Source organism: Meleagris gallopavo, chromosome 19, assembly GCF_905368555.1.
Source record: "Meleagris gallopavo chromosome 19, MGAL_WU_HG_1.1, whole genome shotgun sequence".
Taxonomy (NCBI): Eukaryota; Metazoa; Chordata; class Aves; order Galliformes; family Phasianidae; genus Meleagris; species Meleagris gallopavo.
Window position 1 is genome coordinate 5,595,280 of NC_139422.1, and position 21,886 is coordinate 5,617,165.

The following is a 21,886-nucleotide window of genomic DNA, read 5'->3' on the forward strand; positions in this document are numbered from 1 at the left end:
CGTTACGGATGGCTCCCATGCATATAAAGGAAAAGTCTGCTGACCTTGTGTGAATGCAGCACAACTCTGACATGTCCTTCCCAACCATCAAGCGTTTCAAATAACTGCTAATAACCAGGAGAAACCTATTTGTATTGTTTAGCCTAGAAAAGGGTTTTGTTGGCTGCAACAATCCAACACACTCCCACAACCACTAATGGCTGGCACTATTATATACAAGCTTTCTACTCCAGACTAACTATTTTCAAAGAGCATCAATAATCCAGCCTCCAAAACCTCCCTAAATTAGGTGTATGCGTTTCACATCAGCACATTTCTTGCAAAAAATTGGCTCCTTATAATAATTACAGCTTTCCTATTTCAAGATAATTTCATGCCAGTCACACTGAAGCTCTGGGAAAGGAGCTTTCAACAATTTCATATATAATACTGCTATTAGGATGACGCAGACAAGCATCAGAGCAGAAGCCAAAGTGGGAAAAGGGGAACAGCCCGCAGTTATGCAGAAGAGGAGGTGCAGAGGCACTCAGTGCTGCACCAGCAACGCATTCACGCTTCCAGGCTCGTTTGCTGGGCTGCTTCCCCGCGTCTCAGAAGCATTATTTTGTCTTTAAATAGCTAGGTTTCAACCCTTTACCCCCCATTCCAAAAATAAGGCTGTAAATCCCCAGGGTGCTGATTTAAATAGGAGCCGAGTCACACGTCTCATGTGATGCACATTCACACAGCCTAAAGGCTTGCCCAGCACATGTTGTAAAGCACACACCTCTACCTCGGCGACTGTCCTCCAACACAACCCTCCACAGCTTTATGATCAGCTGCTGGCATGAAAAGTAGCACTGAAATTGCTAGCCCATACATACACTGCTGAAACAAGGCTTGGTTGGTGGTTTGTTGATTTTTTTTTTTTTTTTTGCATATGAAAAACTGAAGTAAAGCTTTGCTGCACAGTTTTGCGACGTTTCTATATCAAGAACAGCAGAAAGCATCTGAAAAATGGTTGTTTCACACGTTGGGGTTGTAGGGAAACAGAGGCTCCTGACCAGCACACAAATCTCTGCTCTCACCCTTCTTGTTATGCCTTCCTGTGACAGCACACGGACAAAATACCTCCCACTGTTACACTGGGGAGGCAGGCAGGGAGGTGAAAAGGCACTTGTGCAGCACTCTATCACCAGTCAGTTTGTCCACAGCCAGTTTTCCTTTTCCTTCACCAAAATCTCAGTTGCACACTCTTAATGAATGCCACTCCTATAAGCCCCCACATTTGAGAGATCAGCAGTCCTCAGGAGGGCAAGAAATATTTCCCTTCCTCATTTCACTTTTGTCTGTGAAAACACACATGCATTCACTCACTGCTGTGTGTCAATCATTTTTTCTTTTTGTAAATACAGCAGAAGTGCATTCAAGCAGAATTTTCTGCATAAGAGAAGAACATCATGCAGTGAAAAATGTTGTCTGAAAGTATTATAAACCAATTTGCTAGACGATTCCTCAGAGCTTTCTGCACAGAAATGGATGAAAACCAGCAGTGCACAGGGTCCTGGTTACAGCTCTCACTCAGGTATTCCTCCACAGTGAGTAAAGATGCAAAATGCAACCACAGAAATCAGCGTGCAGACGTTCAAACCAGTACGTCAACTCCTCTGAAACACTACATGGAAAAAGCCACATGAAAGTAGTAATGCTGCGAAACCAAACATGCAAAAACAGCTGCTAGGTTTCTTCACTATTCTTTCTTATTTCTCCTCTTCTGTTTATCCTTTGCCCCATTCCTTCCTTCCCATCCCTTTATCTTGATTCCAGCATACTCTTGATTTGCCATTCCTAACACATCGCTCTCATTGCAACTTGCTGGCAGACAGGGTGTGCAATCTCAGCCAGCATTTCAGGTCCCACCCAGAGTCCAACCCTGCTATCCCCACATGCTCATTAGGTAAATTATCTCCTGATTTGTCTTCTGGCTAAAATTCCCTTTCTCCTCCTGAGCTCATTCCTGCTATTTCTTTTTATCTGTTAGCCCCAGCTCTCTCATCCTCCCCAAGCTCACATCAGAACCAAGCATATCACCAATTCAAATTGCCTCTCCTCAACCAACCCCACTCCCACCATCCTTGGCACACTACTTTGCTGACCCACAGCCCCTAAGCAAGCAGCTGCAGGTTCCTGTGATCCGTTCTCAGGCAGAGCTCCACACCTCCATCCCCACCACCTACAGACCCAAACATTGAGGAGCTTCCCCTCTGTTCACAGCACCTCTTCCTATATTCCTCACCCTTGGGTGAACACAGCAAGACACACACTCTCCCATTCTGCTCAGCTCCCACACTGCTGTGATGGCTGTTACGAGGAAGCCCTGCCTGGCCAGATGGAGCCTTGCTGTGACACAGTGCAGCCATGCTTTCTGTTCCCTCCTTGCTGCAGCCCACCACCTCCCAACTCACTGATGCAGGCTGTTCTCCCACAGCTGCCTTTACTCTGGGAGGAGAGGCCAGAGGCTCACTCAGCTGTTTATCAGGCTGTGGCATTGCCCTGTCCTGCACAGAGCACTCCCAAACCAAAACGTGCTCAGGCACACTGCAACTTCTGATGCCTTCACCCAGCACTCGCAAAGAGGCATTCCCCAAAGACTTGCATGTTTGCCTAATCCGGGCAGATTTACTCAACAAATTTCTAAGCCTTCCTCCAATGGATAGGAGCAATACAGCTTTCCAGTACTGAAGAGGTATTGCACTTACTATGGGCAGTACACCAGCCCTATTAACAGCTAAAAAATCCTGGCTAATCTAGATACAAGAAACGCGAGGCAGGCGTAGAGCAAACTACAGTCTGAGCGAGCCAGCTTTGCACAGCAGAAAATAGAAGAGCTCAACAGAAAATAAAACAAAAATAAAAAGAGCTATCAACTGGCTAAGACGTGGGCTGAGAGAAAACTCCTCTGCAAGATGAACATCCTCCCGTCACCTAGATAATAATCCCTCATTGCACATCCGCAGACAGTGCAATGAAAGTAAAATTCTCCTCTCCAAAATGAATAATTCATGAGACAAATTGTAGCTGCTGTTCAAAGGGGTAATGGCAAACACTACCCACGTCCCTTCCCTTCGGACACAGAGCGGCACTCACACCCACAGCATCACAAGGTCGGAAAAGACCTTCAAGATCATCCAGTCCAACCACGCACCTATCACCAATGGTACTCACCCACCTCACCAAGAGGGAAGAATTTAAGGACTTTATTCTCTTCTTTTTGGGTACAAAGCAGAAACATTTGAATACTTAACACCAAATGGCCAGACAACGCGTGCTTGCAATAAGAAGTTATTTCCGTGACAGCAACAACAATAAACCTCTACAGCATTTCTTTAGGACAGCAGGCTGTCTGCAGGACTCTGTAGCTCACAGGGGATCACTCTTTTATACCGGGCATTTCAAGATTCATGCCTTCCCCTCAGTTTCTAAGGGTGGTTGGGAGATTGGTTCTCTTGGTTATTTCTGCAACAGGTTGTGTCTTCCCCACATGAAAGAGGACAGCACTGCAGTAAAGCTGCTTCTGTTGGCTTTGCAACATGCATGGCTGCTTCAGCAATGAACCCTGAATAATCAGCATTTCCTTCCTACACCTTAACTGCACTGCTCTATACTACAAGTAATCTAGAAACCCCATCTAGACATGCACGCTACTTTTTCTCCATTTTCTACTTCAGAGCCAAAGCCACTGCTTGCAAAGAAGAACAAAGACTGCAGTATGTCAAGAGACAACGGTGTTTTTCCTCTCACCAACCTAACTAGCTCAGTGCTAAAATAAAAAGTGTGAAAAAGAAAAGCAGGGTCGCCAGGGATGGAAGGAAGTAGAGATGTTTCATCTGAGAAACGTAAGGTTACATTGAAGGGGGAAGTTATGTTAAAATATTTATATGAATGCTAAGGAAACTCAACAGAGCATTGCATTTGGGTAGCTGGATCAGATTCAATGTATAACTAATGTCAGAAGCATTATTTCAGACAGGATGAAAGTGAGTTTCCAAAAATTCATTAGCAGGTTACCTTTCCAGCAATCAACAAAGGCAATAAAGTGCATTATTACGTTGCAGTCCAGCAGTGGCTCCTACTCTCATGTGGAGCATGGCTTTTGAAATCCTGCTTTAAAGGAATGTTTCACAACATGAGTAACATTAATGAGCTGCAAGGAGTCCAGAAAAACACTGTCTCATCTTCGCCTGCCTTCCCACATGGTTGAAGGGAGCGGGGGACCTTGGGTGGCTGTGCTGCAAATGGGAAGATTCAGTGACTAGAAGGGGAAAGAAGGAACAACAAAAAGTATTCTGCAGCCTTGACTCATGCTGAAGGATTGTAAATCTGTTCCTTAATGAATGGGTAGAAAAGACAAGAAGAGGCAGTGACAGAATTATAGCGATCCTTTCTTAAAGCAGAGCAGAATTGTAAATGAAATTACTCAGATATTCACACATCCAAGACCCTCAGGAACTCAAACAGAGCTGCTCTACTCACAGTGCCTGGAAGCCCAAATTATAAACATGATGATTTTACGCTGACCTCATTTTTTTTTTTCCCCCAACCTGTTTACTTTCATGGTGCCCTATGCTGTCACCCAGCCACTTCTGCAGGTGAAATTCAGCCTCTTCCAACTGTAAGATGTTTTAATTAACATGTTGCTAAATAGGAAAAAAAAAAAAGTCTACTGAAATGCAAAGAGAGCAAGGAGACACCAAGTTTCTGCCTCTGGTTGTCTGAATGATGTCAAATACATTGTAAAAGTCAGCTCACAATAAAACTCACTGCTCAGGAAAGCATTTGCCATCGCCACAGATTTTCCACCTCGCAAACAACCCATCCAACAGCCTTCCAAGGGTAGCTCCATGACCTTATGAAGAAAACTCCCAGATGTCAGAGAGAATTAGTGATTCAGCAGGCAGTAATACTCCTGGTCCTATCACTTTGGATGCTTTTCCTTGCACTCAGAGAGAGTAAGGGGTTAACAGCCAAACCCAAGAGCTCTGGTAACCAGGGGACCACGAGACAGATTCTCATTCTCTGCACCCAACTATAAGGGTGTTTGCAATGAAACTAGATTTAGGGGGGAAAAAAAGTTAATAGCTCAAACACAGATCCAGCTCTGCAGAGCCTCTTCTAGGGAACACGCTGACAAGAGCAGAGCCTTCATTTAAAATTTAAGATGACGTTTGACTGCAGTGCCCAGATAACTACTCTGTGATGCCATCGAGGTCACAACCCTAAGAACTCCAGATAGATTCAGAATGTGACTCATCACTGTAAGCATCACCTACGTGCTATAAATATTACAATGCCACTAGAGAACAATACTACATTCAGTGAAAATTCAGGATCACAGCTGCTGAAACACAAATGCTGCCGATGAATTAGGCATGCAAGGACTGAGAGTGGGAATGATCCATCAGTTCCACGCAGGAAGCATTGAGTTCTCAGAGCTGCACCTCTGTTACATTGTCTGACAAGGAGGAATAGCTCACAGAAACAGGGTCTGCAGGAATCCACTTCTTTCCATACCATGAATGAAGATGTTATTATTAATGTGGAAAAGAACATCATTTTCTAAATCGTTTATAGTTTACTTTAGATACAATCCACATTTGCAAGTGGAATGACTTTAGACAGCAAAAGTTGCCATACGCACAAGCTGTAGTTTTTTTCCATACTGAAGCATACTGGAATAGTGCAAACAAAAGGCACATTCCCCAAAGTACCCATCATGTGAGGAGTTGGCCAACACCGCTCCTTGCGCAAGGGCAGCAAATTCACCCTCTGCAAACAGAAATACTCACCTTCTCCAGACTGAAAGGACAGTGACAGCTGTTAGCAGACACCCAGCCACACAAAGGTCAAGGAAAACCAATTCAATCACATCCCCCCCCACTTAATCTTTTTTTATTATTATTAACTTTATATTGGACACAGAGGGAAGGGGGAGAGGAACCCATCACCTTACGGCATCTGCATCTCTGAAACGCTCATAACAAAAAGGATGAACCTTCCCATGTTTAATGACATCACTGCCTGCGCTTGTTGTGCTGTGACAGCGCTCAGAGGAGCCACAGGTTCTCCTGGACCACTTCAGCACAAACTTACACGTACCTCCTCTACATTACAAACTGTACCAAAACTTATCATCAAGGAACTTAATTCCCTTCAACACACGGCCACAACTCTTCCCACTCAAGACAAGGAGTAGAAGCACTGAGGTTAGTTATAACTTGCTATGTATTTCCTACCACTCACTTCATCCCACAGGAGAGAACCCTGCTAGGAAGTCCAGGAGAATACAGTAGCACTTTACTAGCTAAAGCACCCTTCAGAGTAGCTGTGTGTGACACTCTGGTATCCCTGTTCTTCCTTAGTACCTAAAAAGAGGGAGAAAGATCCGAGAATGCTTTCAGAGCCTGCTGACCCCAAAGTGCAGCTAACTGAAGCTACAAGTTGCATCTATATACCCACCCATACGTAATCTTTACTTGCCATGTTAACATAAACATTTAGAAAACACTGTAAATTATAAGAATCAAACACAAAACCAGTCTTCCAACCCCCAGCTGCCAGCCCTTACAGCTACTCTTGAACTGGAGCAGAAAACAAAAGGTTTCAGTCCTATGACCACACTTCGCCCTTCACCCACCACTCCTCCCCCTGGATTCCATATGTTTTCAGTGCAATGGCCAGAAAGCTGCGCAGGCTCTGGGCACACGGAGCAGCACAGCAGCTCCAGCCACTGCCACACACACAGACAACTCAGGCTGTTATATGAGACCTTCAGGCTTTGCTCTGTGACACCCGACTGCTCGGAGGCCACAGATGATCTCATCATCCTGAGCATTTATGCTCACACTGGATCCAAATGTTGCCCTGGTACCTCTAATAATTCTGCTGGTTATGGGTGAAGCTCATAAATGAAACTCAGAACAGAAGTCTAGAGTCGAATGAAATAGGATTAGGAATTTTGCAATACAATTTGCAACCTGGAGAAACAAAATATCCTCGCAACACAGCGCAGGGCTACAGCACTCTCTTGGGAGTCACTTACATCTTGACAAATGGATTTCATTGCTTCTGAGGCTTCTTTCTGCAAGCAGCTTCCCTTTCCTTTCCCCCCATAGGAACAAACAGAAATCCACACACGTTAACATTCTGCTTTCTCTAAAGAGCAACCTTGATTTTGCTTCTCCTTTGTTACACTGCAGGAGTGACCCGTGACCATGTGCTCAGCCTGCTAGGTGGGCACCTCACCCTGCAACACAACCCTGGCAAAACACCACCAATCCTCCTGCAGACATTAAGTTTCTAAACGACAATTAGAAACACCTGTTACCACCCCAACTTCCACTCCATCAAACGGCCATAACAAATCCTACACCAGTCACACCCTGCAATGGGCATTTTTAATTCATGACACCTGTTTGTACAACCAACACATGACTACTTAAAACAAATACTAAGTTTTAAGGCTAATAGAAATCCAATTTTGTTTCAGAAACACCAGGACTAACCAAAGGTGGTGGTATGCATTAAATCCAAGCTGGTTGTGTGGTTCCTTTCCCCAGGAAAGGGGGGGGGGGGGGGCTCAGAGCAGGATGCCAGCGTTCTGCCCCAGATACCCACAGCACTGGAAAGCGATTCATTGACAAAGCTCTGCCCAACGTAGCACACAACGAGTCCTGCCAGAGTGATATCCAGCCTCACTGCACCTGGTTGCTGTGTTTTTCTCCTCAGTAACCTGCTACACTTCTCAAGCTATGCTGAGGACACAAGAAATGTCGGTGCCGAAGATAGCAAAGACAGGATTTCACCAGTTAAACTTTAGGGAAAAAAAAAATCGTTACAAACACACAACTGCACACACCTGCAGAGATTACAACGAACCATGCATAAGCACTTCTTTCCTCGATCTTGTGCAGAACCATCTCAGCATCGCCTACACTGCTAAGAAGGCAGAAGCAGACGCTAAGCCCACCTCGAGAACTCCACGTTTATTCTCTTGCATCAAAATGATTCCAGCGAGTCATTCCGACTAATTAACCTCCCCACAGAGCACGCAGAGACAGCAATGCCAGCTACGGATCTCCCCGTGCAGCAGAGCTGTTTAACGAAACGAATCAAAGCAGCATCGCTACGGCACTCCATCGTTCTGTAGCACCGCGGACAAACACGGGATGACCCCCCAGCAAGCATCCTGTGCTCAGGTCGCTGTATATTTCTGACTGTAACACCACTACGACGTCACAGCAAAGCGGGACGCTCGTTTAACTGTCCAACCGAGCGGGCAGGGCTGCGATTAGCACAAATAACACGGCCGTGCCTACAGACAGCCCAAAACCGGGTCCCGCAGCGCCATGGCGGTTCGCCCCGCTGCCAAACATGGCTGCACCGCGTCCTCTTTGTGACCGAGCCCGTGTTTCCCTTCTGCCTCTCCCAACTCCGCACGCAGCCCGGCACGCAGCCCGGCATCACCGCCCGCCCGCTCCGCTCCGCTCCCCGCGGTCCGCCCCGCACCGCCGCTCCCTCCTCAAACCGGACCCACCTCCGAACCGCGCACACGCCGAAAAAATAAAGCAGCAGCCCGACCCTCCTCCGCACCGCGGGGCGGCTCCGCGCCCGGGGCTCGTTTGTTTTATCGGTAATTTCCGCGCGGTCCCGGCACGCTCCCCCCCACCCCGGCTCACCCACAGCTCCGTGCCCCAGCTCATGGCTCCGCCGGCGCCGAGCGGAGGGCGGGCGGGGGTCGCTGCCCCTCGGCGAGGCTTCCTTCCCTTTCTCTCCCCGCACGCGAAGAACCGACTTGGATCCCGGCGCCGAGGCGAGGGCGAAGAGCGGGACGGGCGCAGAGCGGGACGGGCGCTGCTCACCGCCGCTCCCGCCTCATCGCGCCGCAAAATGGCCCGAGCGGCGCCGCGCGGAGAGGCGGCGGCGAAGCGGGGCGGGAGGGGGGAGCGCTTGACAGCTCGGGTGCACTGCGCACGCGCGCCCCGCGGCGGTTAAAAGGGGGGGACGAGGAGGGCACTGCGCATGCGCGGCCGACGGTTGCGCGCCCCCGCGTCCTCTGGGAGCGGCGGGAGCGCGCCGCCCCCCGCTGGGCACCGCGAGGCGGTGGGCGCTCCATGCCCCGGAGCGCTGTGCCCGTTCCGCCTCGTTTCTTACCGCTTCCTCACAATACGAAGCGCGGGTTTTGTTATTTAAATTTCAAGCGAACGTTTCTGTTTTGGAGATTTGTACGGGGGCAGCCGCCCCGATGAACAAGGAAGCCCACACCCTGCAGGGAGGGGCTTCCTCCGTCACCCAGCTCCCAAACACGCACACCCCAACCAGCCGCGTGCAGAAACATTGATTCTGCCATCCGTCAGCAGCGCGCGGGCAGGAAAGTAATCGAGTTACCTGCCTGCACCCCGACGTGGGGCACAGCAGCAGTCACGCAGGCCTTGCAGAAATCAGCTTGCTTCCTCGCTGGAGAATTAAGATTTATTTTGTGCTCGTCTTCCTTTGCATTTATTTGAGCTGCATCACCTAATCTGATCTTGTACTTCTGCTTTTCAGCTACAAGAAAGGTGAAAAGACCTTTAGATTCCTGTCTTTGATGCATCTGTAAACCCTAGCCCCTTTACATAAGTGTAAAAAGGGGAAAGCACATTTATTCACCTGAGGAGGACAGAATCAGAGGACAGAATTGCTCACGGGGCTGGGATCCTTCTGATAACTGCGCAGCTGCTGCATGCATTACCTCCCCTGGATTCATGCACTTTCACTGGATAGCATGTGGATATCAATCTGCATGAGAAAAAAGCCAATAGAAGGATAACTGAAGTGATTCCAACATTTAGAACAACAGTGAAGATGAGCACGATGCTAATAATGCAACTGCATTTCATTTTATCTGCACTGGTTTGAACATGAGAGTAGAGTGCTACTACCCTTGAAGCGAGGCACAGAGCAGGCACTGCTTTTGTTCACCATTAAACATTAATATCTTTAAAGACTACATCACAACTAAGAGACGCTGATCAACTCATTTCACAGGATACTTCTTCCTGCTCTTGCCAACATATTTGAATATCTGAGGCTGCCTGAAGCACAACTGCAGCGTCCCAAGGCTTCTGCCTCCACAGGCTCTCAGCAGAGGGACACCAGGAGCTGCTGTCCTCCCTTAGCCTTACATCCACCCAGAACGCATTACAAAACCAGAGAACATAATTGCATCACAGCTGTTTGAGACCTTAATCCATAAATACTTGAACAAAAAGAACGCACAGAGTCCAAGCACAAAGCAGTACTGGTATCATCTGAGGCAAATTTGCAGTGGAATTTCCTTTTGCACAAAGACCTGGGAGGGGAACAAGGCAAACCTGTTACACCAGCACGGGCAGGGAAACCTGTCCCCACTGAAATACAAAAAACACATAACTGGTTATTGAACGGTACAGGCCAGAAATGCAAGTTCTGTATTAGGATGGCACATCAGAATCAACAACACCAAAACCTGAAAGTAAATTATCAAGATTCGTATGGATGGGGCTCAAGGGAAAAGCTAAGTAAATTGCATTCTAGATATTTCTGGTAGATTTTTTCCCTCCCATCTTTGTTATTTAGTCTGAAGCTCTCCAAGACAGAGGCTGCCACTTACATCACTGCTTTGTTTGTGCAGTGCTCAAAACAGCAGAGCCTGCAGCTTGATTCGTCCTTAATTACTAATGTAATTAACAACGATGGGAGCATTAAGAGCCCTTTATGCTACAGCATGATGTGAGAAGGCTTAGCAGGTTCCAGCCTCAGAAGAACAGTTCAAAATAACACTTAGAAAACCGATTATTTACTCTCCATTACCTAATTCACATTAAGCAAAGCAGAGCAAAACAGAAACCAGTAGTTTTCCTCCGACTGCACTAGGAACAAAACCATTCAGATCTGTTATCAGGATACAGGCATATCCCTGTAAATTGTGTTTATATCTCTGTTACTGTGATTCAGAGCATTCCTCACACTACATCTCAAGCCCAAGCAATTCCTTTAAACAAAAACCAAAGAAGAAAAACAACTTCAAAACAGCTACCTCCCAAATCATTTAGCAACCAAGAAAGGTAAAACAAACCCCTCAATCATAGTTTAACCTAAATCCCTTATCTTCGTGTTTCCTCATGCAAATCAAGGAAAATCCCATCTCACAAAGCAAGTATCAGTATTTCTAACTTCCGGAACATAAAAAGAAGAGGACCCACCTTTCCCCCCCCCCCATGGTTATCATCCCTGCAGCTGCTTCCCTTTTATTTTTACAATTCTACCCAGATCATCCACATCCAAGGCACGTAACGTAGATATTGCTTACAACCTCTCATACGCTGGAACTGAAACAGCACCAGGAAAGGAAGAGGACACACCTTTCCCTAAGGCCATCACCATTACAGCTGTTTCCTTTCGGCAGCCGCAACCTACCCAGCTCATTCAGACACACAGCAGGGAGCCTCGGTTCTCTTTACGTGCCCTATCAGGGCCTACAGGGGTCTGATTAACACCTGATGAAGAGCTGATAAACCTGAATGGCCCTGACCATCCTCACCTGGGGCCTCCACCCCCCCCACCCTGCACACACCCTCTGCCCACAGCCACAGGAGCCTTGTTTAAGCGTCAATTTGAGGCATTGCTTTATACTTCAGCTATAAATTAACTTCTATTTTTCAGTATCTAAACTTAAAATGATTTCTTGGATCATCCCTGCTTTACTGTTATGAGCTTGCCTGATGGTTGCGGCTTCTATCCCGTTTACTTTGTTTAGTAACTGTAGAACAGCAACCTAAAAGGTGAGGTTACCAGCATTCTGAGTGTGCTTTTGTGCTCTGTTTTTTGTTTTGTTTTGTTTTCAGAGAAAAAACAAGGTTTGCTATTCTGCAACATACCCATAATACTGAATACTTAACCCACTTCTACTTTATACTAAAGGTGTACTTACATGCTACCTATATGCCAAGAGTTTCTTGATGCTGCTGATGGTTTCCATCCAGTCTCAACAGTTGCTCATCACATTCTTCAAAAAAGTCTGTGAGGAATCCTGATTATGTTCAGGTACATGTGGGGGAAAAACAACAAAAAGGAATATAAAGGAACTAAGCGTGTGTGAACACAGTTAAGAATAACTGATAGAACAGTTTCATTTACAGCCAGGTTTGTCTCGTCTGGTGACTACAGTAAAACATCAATGTAAAGATGAGATTTGTTCCTACTATGTTTATTACAGAGAAAAGACAATTTTGTATTCTTAGGAATGTAAATTTAAGTCTAGAATCTTTTAATATATACATCCTTTGAAAAATGTATAACCACAGAAAGTAAACATTACAAATCCTAACTTCCACAGATCCCTTAGTCTAGGTCAGCTGTGATTTAGTCACTACAATATCCTGAGAGCTGTGGCAGAGAGTTACATCGAGGAGAAATATTCAGACAATTTCAGTTCGTGGCATAAAATTCCCTGATTGTTATTAGGAACTACCTTCTGATTTGGAGAGGCTGATGGGCTGAACCATTGCCTGGAATTATACGGGAAAGCTTCGTGCTGTTTGGCTACTGAGAGCAGAGCAAGGCACAAAGCCCGTGCTGCAGCTGTGGCTGCAAACAACCATTTCTCATGAGTCTCTAGGTTTCCTAGGGAGGTCTGAGCACAGGAATGATAGCAATTACAACATTAAAAATATGAATTTGGAGAAAAGAGGCGGACCAGAGCCATGCTTTGGTTCTCCGATGTTGTCCCATAGCTTTCCCGTAGCTGGCAGGGTGTAGCACCGCGAAGCCTGATGCCGAGGGGACATCTAGCGGCTCGCACCATTACTACCTAGAAAAAGAACAATCGAAGTTTGTTTATCAGACTTTCAGGTATTTTCTGGTATCTTTGGTGGTGTTGAGAGATCTGTGTTTATTCTATTACCTAAGAGAATGAGAGAAAGAAGGGAAGATTAAATAGGAGGCAACGTGTAGAGTAACATCTGAATCACCGCTGAACAAAGAAGGGACGTTCCACGTAAGTGTTATAACAAGGCTCGGGATTTTTTCTCTGCCTATCCACCCTGATGTGCACTTCACTGCTCGGCTGTTCCATTGCACACCTGGCTCAGGAAAGCTGCACGGCTGGCACTGCGTGCTCTGCAAGGAAAAACGTCGGAGTGATGAGAGCTGGCAGAACACGGGAGCTGCGTTTTATCGCGTTGCTAAGGCGGATCGCACCTTTCAGAAGTGGTTTCAGCAGTGGGTAAGTCTGAAGGCTGCCTTCATTGTCCCTTGGCAGGCTGGCTGCTCCCCGTGTAACTCTGAGCAACGCAGACCTGACTGAAGCCAAGTCTGGGCTGCGTGTAGCTTCAAGCGGGACCACGGTGATCAAATAGCTCACTAGTCCCTAAGCTACCGCACTAAGGAAGCAGAAAGCCTTTTGTTACACACAGAGGGATGTTTAAAACGAACCACCGAGCCCAGCGCTCAGCAGAAGCACCCAGCGGCTCGGATTGCTCGCACGCTGCCATCGGCCCCGCTCCCAGGGAGGGCCGCAGGCACGGAGCCCGAGCCCAGCTCAGCGCAGGGCGGGCCGGGGGACGTCACGTGGGCAGCAGGCACGGCTGGGGACACGCGGGCATCCCGAGCATGGCGCGGGAAGGCCGCGAGGCGGGGCCGCCCGCAGGGTGTGTCCCGAGCAGCCCCGCCCACCGCTGGTCACGTAACCTTCCCAGCGCACCCCGCTCCCGGAAGTGGTGCGGGAACAGGATGCTGATGTTGGAGTAAAGATGGTGGCCCGCGGCCTTCTCGCCGCTCTTACTGTGGCGGTGCTGGGACTCGCGTTGCTCTGCGCGGGTCCGGCCGGAGCCCGCGTCCATCATCTCACCCTCAAAGTAAGGTCTGCGCCGTAGCATCCTTTGGGCTCGGTTCCGAGCGGGGTGAGGGGAGCGGTGGGCCCGGTCTGATTCCATTCTCCTCAGGCCGGGGGTCTTCTCCTCACCCTGGCCCTGTCCCGCTGCCTGGCCCGGCTCTCCCGCTGTGTTTTGGCCTGCTGGGGCCCCGGCTGGCTTTGCTTTTGTTCCTCGTCCGTGCTGTGGGGAAGGGCGGGCTGTGGGTTGGGCTGTGGGTGCGGGCCCGCTGTGCGCTGGGAGCTCCCTCGGGTTCGCTGTTAATCCGCGTTCTGTTTGCTATTCCCATCCCATCTTCTGTTGTTCTACTCTAAAGGCTGTGGTGCTGCTTTATTCCTCTTACCGATGTGTGTTCTTCGCGTTTATCAAGTGATTGGTTGAGGCAGAAGAAGGAATGGGTGCTGACCGCTCTCTACTTCATCTTAATAGACTTAAGGTTGTGTTTTTTGAAAGACCCCGTTGTGGTTTTGTACCCATGTTTAAGGACAGCTCGTTGCTGGCGGGCTGTGGTGGGAGCTGCGGCCCCAGCAGTGCTGCTGGGCTTCCAAGAAGGCTGTCCTGGGGTTTTGCTGCAGAACAGTAGTGTGGGGAGCATACCAGAATATTACAGCAACATCCTTATGCCCTTAATTGAGGTCCATCATTCCTGACTCGTTCATAGGGAGTTTTCCCTATGTCTTTGTAGTAGTCTAAAATGCAATGGAATTAACGTTGTTCTGCCTCAGGAAAAGTTAACTTTCTCTTCAAACAACAAATTAGGAAACTTTTATTGGTTACTTTGCTGTTTGGAGGACTTGTCCAGTAGTTGGGTGCTGAAAGTTTATACTGAGCTGCTATTTCTGTTATGTAGTAAACTTTTGAGCTGCTTTCAAGCAAACCTTGTCAGCAGCAAACGTTGCTGTTTATAGTTTCTCTTTCAGGCTGAGGGAGCTGGGCTTGTTCAGCTTGGAGAAAAGAAGGCTGCGGGGTGACCTCATTGCAGCCTTTCAATATCTAAAGGTAGTCTACAAACAGGAGGGGAATCAGCTCTTTGAAAGGGTAGATAACAGCAGAATTAGGGGAAATGGTTTGAAGTTGAGGGAGGGGAGATTTAGATTGGATGTCAGGGGGAAGTTCTTTACTGTGAGAGTGGTGAGGTGGTGGAACAGCTGCCCAGAGAGGCTGTGGATGCCCCATGCATCCTTGGAGGTATTCAAGGCCAGGTTGGATGGGGCTCTGGGCAGCCTGGGCTGGTATTGAATGTGGAGGTTGGTGGCCCTGCCTTTGGCAGGGGAGTTGGAGATTCATGATCCTTGAGGTCCCTTCCAACCCTGGCCATTCTGTGATTCCTATTCAGGCATTTCTAAACTGCAAGGATATAAAATGCTTGATTTTAAAATATATTTTATTATTACAATCAATGTGAAGTATGATCATAGCTGAGCAGTATGACTTTCCTGTAAGTTGCAGCACTGACCAACCAAACACCAAGGGAAACAGAAGTGCTTTCGTGCCTTTGTGCACCTGTGTGTAAACGTGAACTTCATTGTTGGAGTGCGGTCTCTTCGTTTGTGATTCTACAGCACTTTATGTAAACATCCGGTTCTCTAATGGCGGCCCTTGGCAATGACCAGCCCTTCTGGTGTTGGTGCTGTTGGCAACGTGTGCTCTGAGGCTGTGCCAAATTAAAGGTATGGGCTTCCTCAAACAAGCTGCTGTTGCCTAAGTTAGAAAAGCTTTTTTCTGGCTTGGTAACTAATGTGCTGAAGTGAAGCTTTTCTGTTTTTCTGTGTCTTGAGTAAAATTAGCTTTTTATCTTTATGGAAATTCACAAAGTGAGGTATTTCTCTTGTTTCTGAAGATGAATTTGTTTGAATCTTTCTGCTAGGATAACGTCGCGGAAGGTGGCTTTCTTCCTTGGTAACACTGGAAGGTGGCTTTCTTCCTTGGTAACACTCGTTATTAGCTTTGTTGAGTTAATACAGTGACTTTAAAAAAAAAAAACAAAAAAACACTTGGGAAAGTTTTAGAAAACACATGGAAACAATTCTTCGAGATTTCCATGATGAGGTGGGAACGTTTCTGGTTACCAAAACTATGGTGTGTGTTAGGGTTGGTTTTGGAAGGTGTGTTTTGTTTCGTTTTCCCCAGTCTCAGCAAATGAAAGCTGTGTTACTGCAGCTTTGCGCAATGCAGTGGCAAACTGCTTCAGGGAATGGGGAAGTTTGTGTAGCTGAGGCCTTTGTCGTGCACACAGTTAAGCTTAATGCTGGTGAGCTGCTGAAATTAAGAGGTTTCTAGAGACTTAACAAGAGAAGCCTCCAGCCAACAATACTACGTAGCCAGTCGTGGTGTTGCTCTCTGATTAGTTATCTTCGCCATGCAGTGGTTTCCAAAAGAGAAGCAAAACCCCCTCCTATGTAATGATGTTGTCTGAATTTCAACTTCATGTTAAACTTTTATGTGGGAGATGTTAATTTCCAGTGGTTGTTTCTGTCTATGAATCCTTGTGACCTTTTTATCTTGTGAAGTTTTGGATTTCAATTGCACAAGTTGAGAAGACCTTCCAAAACAACTTAGTCTTGTACAAATTACTGGGCTTACTCAGATAATACAAGCCATTCCATGTAAGGGTCAATGCTCTCAGTTAACATTTTCTCTGTGCTAATAGCATCATGCCAGTTACATTTTGAGTAAATTGTTAGATAATAATTTGTGGATTCTGAGCTACGTGATCTTGGATGACACTTCTTTTAGTCACGTTCAGAAGGTGCAGAGTCTTTATTTAGTGTAGCATTTCTTTGTACTGGTTCACACCTTTGTTATAAAGACACAATCTTAGGTTTCTGCAGTCAGAAGTTGAAAGATTATAAACAAAAGCCGTATTTTTCCAACCTGTTAAAGCTCTAGTGAAAGGTGAGACAGCTATTGGTAAGCCTGCAACTTTAAGCAGTCAATATGTTGAGCAGGGGATGCTCTTGGGGGATGTGCTGTTGCTTCTTCAGGATCGTGTAAAGCTGAAGGATTTGTGAACTAAATCTGTAAACTCTAAGCACTCAAAGCTGATATAAAACCAGGGAGGAAAGTGCATGTTATGTGTTAATTATCATTTGTTGATGGGCAGCATATTGGTGAACTGCTGCAACAAATAAACTCAAATTGAACTGCTTGGAAGAAGTTTGAATTAAGCAGCTGTTTCATTGTATTTACAGCATGCAGAAAGGCTTGTGGCTGGGTGATGCTCTGTTTCCCTCCTTGCCCTGCCCATGACACCCACACAAATGATTATCCCTCCAGAAGTGGTTAATACCATACCAGGTGTACAGCTAAAAAAGCTGCTGTTAACCTGCTGGCTGAGAAATTACACTGAAAGCTCTGTGAAATTAACCACATGGACTATTGCCTCAAGCATGTGAGTGACCTACAGCATGGAGATAGCAGTGCTATAGCTGTCTGTTAAACAAGGCATCTGCTGCAAGCCATGTGTTGCTGACATTTTTTTCCTCTTCTGAGCACTAGGGGAACCATCTGGGTATTTGCCAGGTTAACCTGATTCTATTAGGGTGATCTCTTCTCTCAGCCAGATTGCAGGTTGGCTGTGTCAGGATTTATGTCCTGCTGTTAAGCTGAGTGATGTTTGTGGAAGAAAAGTTTTATGCAGTGATATCAAATTAATATTTGGTGTCTCTCCCCCTTGACAACTACACTTTAAATTTGCTTCTTAATTGTAGTTGTTCTGTTCTTATTTTCCTTCCAGTTAAAGATTCTGTAGGATTGGAGGGTCTGATTCCATACCTACTCTATGATTTTTGAATACAAAGTTTTAGGGATATGACCTTTCCTTGACTGATATGGTGTTGGTTTGTAATTTTTACTGCTTTTCATGTGTGGTCCTTCATGATCTCCTTATGGGGAGGGCAATAAAAAAGCCAAGTGTACTTAAACCATTTTCAGCTGAGCCAGTTATGAGAAGGTATCCGTTCATGCAGTTTCTTTGCCAGTCTGAGAGGAGATGGATTATTCTGCAACTAAGGTGAGGGGTGGAAGACAGGACTGGAATTTCTGGTAGGAAACCCAAGTGATTCTGTTTGACCTCACTGTTCCTATTGGACATTAATCATTCTGAAGTCTTGAGGCCTTGCGTCTTAGGTAAGAGCACCATAGCTTGCTAATTCCTCTTCAGTCTCTTGCAGTGGTAGGGGTTAAGACTCATATTTTTCTTATTTTTTTAATAGCAGTACTTCATTTAATCAGCAATCCCAGAAATTTAATTTCCTCCAGGCTTTTTTCTTGCATTTTTCTCAGGAGAATAGTCAAGTGATAAGCTTTGACATATTTCTTTGAAGCTCCTGTTGAGGTTGTTGGAAGAGTTGATTGATTCCAGTGAAATAATTGGCTGTATCTGAAGGTGTCCTAAAGAAAGTTGCTCTTGGTATGATCAGATAGATGTTCATGCAGAACACTGGAGTGCCAACCTCGGTCACCCTACTTCTTTTATTGCTCCTGCAGGTGGCTGTGTGTTTAACTCAGCCAAAACAGTGTCACTGTATGAGATTTGTAAACTCTTTTCTTTTCATAGGATGATGTGAGGCAAAAAGTGCACCTGAATACATTTGGCTTCTTCAAGAATGGTTTCATGAAAGTCAATGTGAGCAACCTTTCATTGAAGCCACCTGTGGATGCTGATGACAAGAGCAGCTCATCAGTAAGTTACTTTGCATCCATTGCTGCATTAAGCTTCCTGGGAAATTACCCTTGCAGTGGAATGTTTTTAACCTGTTTGAAGTGTCTTATCATAACGAGTAGTGCTGATTGCATCCTTCCCTGTTGTGAGCAGCTTGGGGGGATACATGGCCTACAAGACTTATCCTCAAGTGCTATTTATTCTGCTTTAAGAACTAATTTTAACTTATCGGATCCTCCACTGAACTTGTGTGTTTGCATATATCTATTTTGTGTGTAAAATAGAATAGTTGAGTTGGAAGAGACCAACAAAGATCCTACGTATATTATATCTGAATGATTTGCTGCATAACTAGGTAATACCAAAAGAAAATCTGGCTTCAGCCTTAAATATAGCACAGTTTATTTAAGTGCTGTTTTTGACTCATTTCATCGTGACTTGGCTGCTCATCCTGGGGTGGCTGGGCTGTTTTAATTTGACAGATTCTTCTTAATTGTCTCATAGGTGGGGTTCAGTTTGGATCGAACAAGGAATGATGGGTTCTCCACTTATCTGGTAAGAGATGTGGAATTTCTTTTCTGTGCTAGGGACACATCATAGTCTGTGTACTTCCAGGAGGAGCTGGAAGGAAGAAAGAGCCATTAGATACAGGCAGGTTGTTATGGATAATCCAGTTTTGCATCTTACTGGACTAAAAATAGTTAGCTCCACCTGGGGGAGAACATGCCCATTTCTTATTAACGGGAAGATACTTCGAAGATGTTTTGCTTTCATTGCCAGGATGAAGAAGTGGATTACTGTATTTTGAATAAGAAACCTGAGCAAGGTGTTTCTGTTGTAATCTTACTTCTGGACTTCAAAAATGATGTGTGAGTAAATAGAATTCTTTTGAAATGGCTATTGGCATATTTTGATAAGTTAATTTTTCCTTTATGATCATATGTAAATCATGACAGCCTCTTTAGGAATATTGATTGACTTAATTTTGTATTAAAAAAATTTGTTTCCTCAGTGTGAAGGTACGATTCTCTGCAGAAGCTTCTCACCTGCTGCCTAAAATTTCATTTGTGTCTGAGGAAAATGCCACTGCCTTGACTACCAAGCCACCAAAATCTTCTGAAGATAAAAGCGATTCTGGTAAAAGTCCGACTGAGACTAACAAAAATACAGATGGCAAAGGTAAGCCTTGCTAAACCTGACTTATGTGCTTTTACTGCTGATTTCTGGTCAGTGTGCATCCAACTGTGTGTTGTGGTCGCATTCGAGGCGTCCCTTTGGGCTAGAGTTTACACAGCCTTGTAAAAATGGAGCATGCTATCTTTATTTTGCTCAGTTGTTTGAACAAGTCAGGGTATGAGGCTGGATAACACTGAAGATCATTCATCAGCTGGTCTAGTTTTGCTATTTCCTGCAGCAGCATTGCATGAACATTGACAGTGTGCTGACACGCAAAAACTAAAAACAAAATTGAAGTTTTGAACTTTTACTATCTTAACGTTTGACGATGCATTCAGAATGAATGGATGTGGAGGGAAGAGTCCTGGGATAGTAGGGGGAGGGGTTGGGGAGAAATCTGTTAATGATTATCTTGGAAAGTGCCACGTGGATTAGTGTAAGAACATTTGAGTAAGGTACGGGCAATGTGTAAAAGGTGGTAGTCTATGAGGATGTCTATGTGCAAACACTCTAAATATGCCATTAATATTTCTGTCTCTAGATACCAAGTCCAAACGAAGTACAACATCCTCTCAGGTAAGAAACTGTCTGCTGATCTCATTCAGAAAGAATGTGGGGGAGCACTCCAATACAGGCCTGGCCGGAAAGTTGAGAGAAGTGTTTCATTGCTCTTAGTCTCCCCGTAAACGTACAAAATCAGTTCTCATGGTTTGGATGATGTAACCAGATGTAGGTACTTGCTTTGAAATCTGTGTTTGTTTTCTTTTTCTCAGAGCATAGTAGAACAAGAGCATCCTGTTCACAATGACAGAGGAACTATCTCATTCCAGGTAGGGCTTCTGCCATTGTCTATTCTTAATATGTTCAGACAATTCCTTTGTTTCAGCACACTGATTCCCTTGTGGTTGTTGGTTCCTATAAAATGTTTGAAATTGTCATGTGATATAGTACAGGTTTATATAGCTATGAAAATGTGTGGTTGGGATAGGATCAGAGCAGCTGCTTTTGTATCTGGGCAAGTATGATCAAAATTCTGTGGTTTGTCACATTAGATAGAGGACAGTTGTTGCTATCTTTTCTCTGCAGTGAAGTAGCTTTAGCACTGATACCTGAAGGTCTTGGGTTTTTAGAGTGCACAGTCATAGTGTTTATCTTGTATGTTGTTGAGATTTGCATCAGGTATCCTCAAAACAGTGTATTTGCTGAGAGGAACCAGCTGACCTGATTTTTCTAGTTGCAGTGAGGATAGCTTCTTTACAGTGCAGCCCAGTTGTTGAATGAAAATGTTGATTTACCTATTCCTTATTTTCAGTTTTTCTTTAACATCAGTTCTGATAACCAAGAAGGTCTCTACAGCCTGTATTTCCATAAATGTATTGGCAGTGCTGAGAAACCTCGTGATCAGCAGCTGTTCAGTCTTGATGTGAGTATAGCTCCTTAAGTGCAATTAACTCATTCGCTTTATCTAAAATATACAACTTTCAGTTGTAGCTTGTATACCAAGCACATGTGGTATATAAGTGTATGTATGGGGTGGGAAGTGATTCAGAGCTGTGCATTTAATCTCTGTAGTGCCATTTCTGAAGGCAGCAACTACAGTAAGAAGAATTAAAATACAATTTTTAGAGAAATGTTTGGAAATATGAAGGGTACATGTGGGCTTCAGTGAACACAGTTGTGACTGGTACTGTGTCATGGTTTCATGATTTTTCATTATCGGTATTCCACATCATAACATCATGCAATGTACTGGGGGTTTGACTGCTGATGCTCAAGTTCCGGGTGCCTGTCCAGAGGAGAAGAGCAGCTACGTTTCCCCAGGGGGCTTTGCGGTCAGCGAGGAGATATAACTCCCGGCAAGGTCACCTGATGCTCTCTTCTCTGCCTGCGCTGCTTCGCTTGCGCTTCTCTGCCTGCGCTGCTTCGCTTGCGCTTCTCTGCCTGCGCTGCTTCGCTTGCGCTTCTCTGCCTGCGCTTCTCGCCTGCGCTTCTCTGCCTGCGCTTCTCATCTCAGCGTTGTGGTAAGGCCGATCCACCATCAATTTCACATTCTCTCTCCTTATAAAATTCTGTTGATACCATATTTAGTAAATTACTTTGTTTTACCTCAGATTGTTGCCAC

General features: G+C 45.6%; 2 protein-coding genes and 1 long non-coding RNA gene across 6 annotated transcripts in view; 1 reads left to right on the forward strand and 2 right to left on the reverse strand.

The window, feature by feature from the left end:
• The window catches only part of FNBP1 (formin binding protein 1), an 87,262-nt gene extending 78,266 nt beyond the window's left edge, over window positions 1-8,996 (reverse strand). The window contains exon 1 of the mRNA XM_031556199.2: window positions 8,715-8,996. Coding sequence (XP_031412059.2) covers window positions 8,715-8,738 — 24 coding nt within the window. The 5' untranslated portion in view covers window positions 8,739-8,996. The remainder of the gene's footprint in view (window positions 1-8,714) is intronic.
• A 2,896-nt stretch (window positions 8,997-11,892) lies between these two features.
• On the reverse strand, window positions 11,893-13,795 carry LOC146543121 (uncharacterized). The gene is made up of 4 exons (XR_014887331.1): window positions 13,255-13,795; window positions 12,959-13,173; window positions 12,752-12,865; window positions 11,893-12,085 (listed from the first exon to the last, which is right to left on the reverse strand). It is a non-coding gene; the product is annotated as an uncharacterized LOC146543121 (long non-coding RNA).
• GPR107 (G protein-coupled receptor 107) overlaps window positions 13,739-21,886 on the forward strand; it is a 41,232-nt gene continuing 33,084 nt past the window's right edge. Inside the window, exons 1-8 of one of the 4 annotated variants that reach the window (XM_085239640.1) lie at window positions 13,739-13,910; window positions 18,484-18,609; window positions 19,093-19,143; window positions 19,369-19,457; window positions 19,601-19,767; window positions 20,306-20,340; window positions 20,538-20,594; window positions 21,077-21,187. In XM_085239640.1, coding sequence (XP_085095766.1) covers window positions 13,806-13,910; window positions 18,484-18,609; window positions 19,093-19,143; window positions 19,369-19,457; window positions 19,601-19,767; window positions 20,306-20,340; window positions 20,538-20,594; window positions 21,077-21,187 — 741 coding nt within the window. In that variant the 5' untranslated portion in view covers window positions 13,739-13,805. Of the gene's footprint in view, window positions 13,916-18,483; window positions 18,610-19,092; window positions 19,144-19,368; window positions 19,458-19,600; window positions 19,768-20,305; window positions 20,341-20,537; window positions 20,595-21,076; window positions 21,188-21,886 lie in introns of all 4 variants that reach the window. The other 3 variants (XM_085239638.1, XM_003211260.5, XM_085239639.1) reach the window with 3 other exon arrangements.